The following is a 2,844-nucleotide window of genomic DNA, read 5'->3' as shown; positions in this document are numbered from 1 at the left end:
GGCCAAGCTAGGACCCGACACGGGGCCACTGAGCGGCCGCCCCAGAGCAGCCCGCAGCCCAAGGACCCGCAGGTCCAGGGCCGGGGACCGCACCTTCTCTAGCACCTTCCACGGAGGGGAGCTCACATGACCTGGCCCTGCCCTTCCAGCTCCTCCACACCAGCCCCCTGCCGAGGCCCCTTCCTGGACAAGCAAGTGCCTTTCTGGCCCCAGGTCCTCCCGCACATATCACCGAGCAGCCACCCCGACACCGCCACCCTCACTTACTGGCTCAGGGGTGAGTCCCCTGCAGCCCCCGGCCCTGCTGGCCTGCCCTGGGGGCGTTCTGGGGGACAGGGCTCTCCCTGGCCTGCGAACGGGTTGAAGTTGGGGTCTTCCAGCTTGTCCCAGTCCAGGCTGTAAGACCCCCGGGGAGGAGGAACGGGACCCTCGCCTGCCTCCTCAGGGGGCGCTTCCGGCCTCGCCGCTGGTCTCCTGCCCAGTTTCCTTGGTGGGCGTGGCCTTTTGCTGGGAGCATCATCCGAAAAGTCAAACTCTAGCCTGACAGGCCCCTTGCCCGCAGAGCCGGCCTTGTGGCCACTGGTCTCCTCGTCCTGAGGCCTGGGGGCCGTTGCCCCTCCAGTCTCCGGAGGACCGGCCGGAGCCGTGCTCTCAGGACCAGCAGTGTCCTCAGGGCTGGCCTGGGCCCCAGGCAGGTCTGTGGCAGGGTCTTCTCCGAGGGCTACTGGGGGGTGAGCAGCAGAGGGCGAGGGGGCCTCGGCTGAGGAGGCAGGGGGTCCGTTGGAGCTCTCTCCTGGGGCTCTGTGAGGGCCCTCTGTTCTGTCTGGGGATGCGATCCTGGGAGGATCTTCTAGAACTTCAGAGGTGGGCGCAAGGGTTTTCTCCAGGGAGTCGGAACTATCGTTCTCCTCCAAGCCTTGCCCAGGGCCATCAGACGTTCCTTGTGGAGATGGGAACTGGTTTTCAAGACTCGCAGGGGCCTGGGGACAGCTTGAGGGATCCGGGGGGGCCTGGGGCATGGAGGCAGGCCGGCAGGGATGCCCGTCTTCAGAGGCTGGCCTCGTGTCCTCCGGAGTGGGGTGGGCGGCAGCCACTGCAGGTTTCTGTAGAATCTCATCAGTGGGTTTGGCGTCCGCTTCCTTGGTGAGCTGTTGGCTTTTAAGAACAAACTCAGTCAACACTACCGAACCCGCTGGCGTTTTGAGGTTTTGTCTACATTGAAGGTATCAGCGAAAGACAGAAAAAAAGAACGTTCTGGGAACCCGTCCTCAGGCTAAACTTCCACAGCATGTATCCCTGTAGGCCACTCAGTGCCAGGGGGTGGCATCTGAGCAGCGGGTTCCCTTCCTTCTCGGCGTGGCTTTAACCCAGTGATGGCGAACCTATGACATGCTGTCAGAGGTGACACACGAACTCATTTTTATGTTGATCTTCCTTCGTTAAATGGCATTTAAATATATAAAATAAATATCGAAAATATAAGTCTTTGTTTTACTATGGTTGCAAATACCAAAAAGTTTCTATATCTGACCCGGCACCAGAGTTAAGTTAGGGTTTTTCAAAACGCTGACACGCCGAGCTCAGAAGGTTCGCCATCACTGCTCTAACAGAACAGCATCTGAGCCCCTCTAATCTCTTTCAGTTAAATTTCAAAAAGAAAATACAAAGTGACTTTGCAAAGTAACAAGGAAACCTGGGGAGAGAAAGATTCAGGTTCCAGAAGCTTCCACAGGGAACGGGCACACGGCCTAAGGATACTTTGCGCAAGGGGGCGGAAGGGTCTAGCGGGGACATTTTGCTGGAATCCCTTTCTCTGTACCTCTGAAACTGCTTAAGAGAAAGAGCAAGTTTTAAACAGCTGAAGTCAGCAACAGTCAGAAGCAAAACGTGCCTGAGGCCCTGCCCACTCCGGAGTCGGAGGGTCCCTGGCGGCCCAGGTGGGTCAGTTCAGCCAAATCGGGAGAAGGGCCGCCGGCAGGGTCCTCCTGTTCAAACAGGCAGACAGAGCTGCGGCACCTGCCCAACCGACCACCAGCCACGCCCAACACCCAACACCCAACACCCAACACCTGCGAGCTGCGGGCGGCGCTCCTGGGGCAGGCGGGGCTTAGCTCCATCGGACCAGCCCCAGACAAGCTCTGAACGAGCCATCTGCCCGCGTCTCCACGGCTTGGCTGAAGAACCCCCGCCGACTGGCCGGCAAGGGGAGACCCCAGTGGATGCAGGAAAAGGAGGCGAAGCCGCAGAGGCGTGGTCAGGGCACTCCATGGAGGCAGAGGGCCGGCCAAGGGCTCTGGGCACTGCCCAGTTCAGCGCAGACCCAGAGAGGCCCAGCGAGGCGACAGGCAGCACCACGGCTGTCCTGCCGGCCACCAGACTCGCCGAAGCGACGCACTTACTTCTCTTTCCGCGCCCAGCCGCCAGGGGAGCTTCCTCCTCCGACCCCGTCGCCCGGAGCACAGCAAGCCTCCAGCCGGCTGCTCATGCTGGGGGTCAGGATCCGGTGCGTGTGCGGGTCCCGCAGGGGCGTCTGGAAGGTCACCTGGGGGAGGGAGGAGGGAGAGGCCTGCTCAGCGCTGGTCTCCGGGGCAGGCGAGGGGCAGGGACGGGGTGGGCAGCGGGCAGGTACTCGCCTTCGTGGCCCTGGCTGTGCTCTTGGGCGGCACATTCTCCTTCTGGGACTGCAAGGTGTTTTACAATCATGCAGAGTTAAAAGATCCATCGTAAGATGGATATGCCAATGGATTTTAACCGGAGTACAAAAACTTCATTGATGTGGTTTCAGATTCTACATTGCAGCTAATCTTTTGAGAAACTTCCACTGAGTTTTGATGTAATATCAAA

General features: G+C 59.9%; 1 protein-coding gene across 1 annotated transcript in view; it reads right to left on the bottom strand.

The window, feature by feature from the left end:
• The window catches only part of TACC3 (transforming acidic coiled-coil containing protein 3), an 11,025-nt gene that overhangs the window by 6,432 nt on the left and 1,749 nt on the right, over positions 1-2,844 (bottom strand). The window contains exons 2-4 of the mRNA XM_015558417.1: positions 2,634-2,681; positions 2,400-2,542; positions 268-1,155 (exon numbers count right to left, since the gene is read on the bottom strand). Coding sequence (XP_015413903.1) covers positions 268-1,155; positions 2,400-2,542; positions 2,634-2,681 — 1,079 coding nt within the window. The remainder of the gene's footprint in view (positions 1-267; positions 1,156-2,399; positions 2,543-2,633; positions 2,682-2,844) is intronic.

Source organism: Myotis davidii, unplaced genomic scaffold (assembly GCF_000327345.1).
Source record: "Myotis davidii unplaced genomic scaffold, ASM32734v1 scaffold693, whole genome shotgun sequence".
Taxonomy (NCBI): Eukaryota; Metazoa; Chordata; class Mammalia; order Chiroptera; family Vespertilionidae; genus Myotis; species Myotis davidii.
The sequence above is the reverse complement of the archived record's forward strand: the minus strand, read 5'-3'. Positions and strand labels throughout refer to the sequence as shown.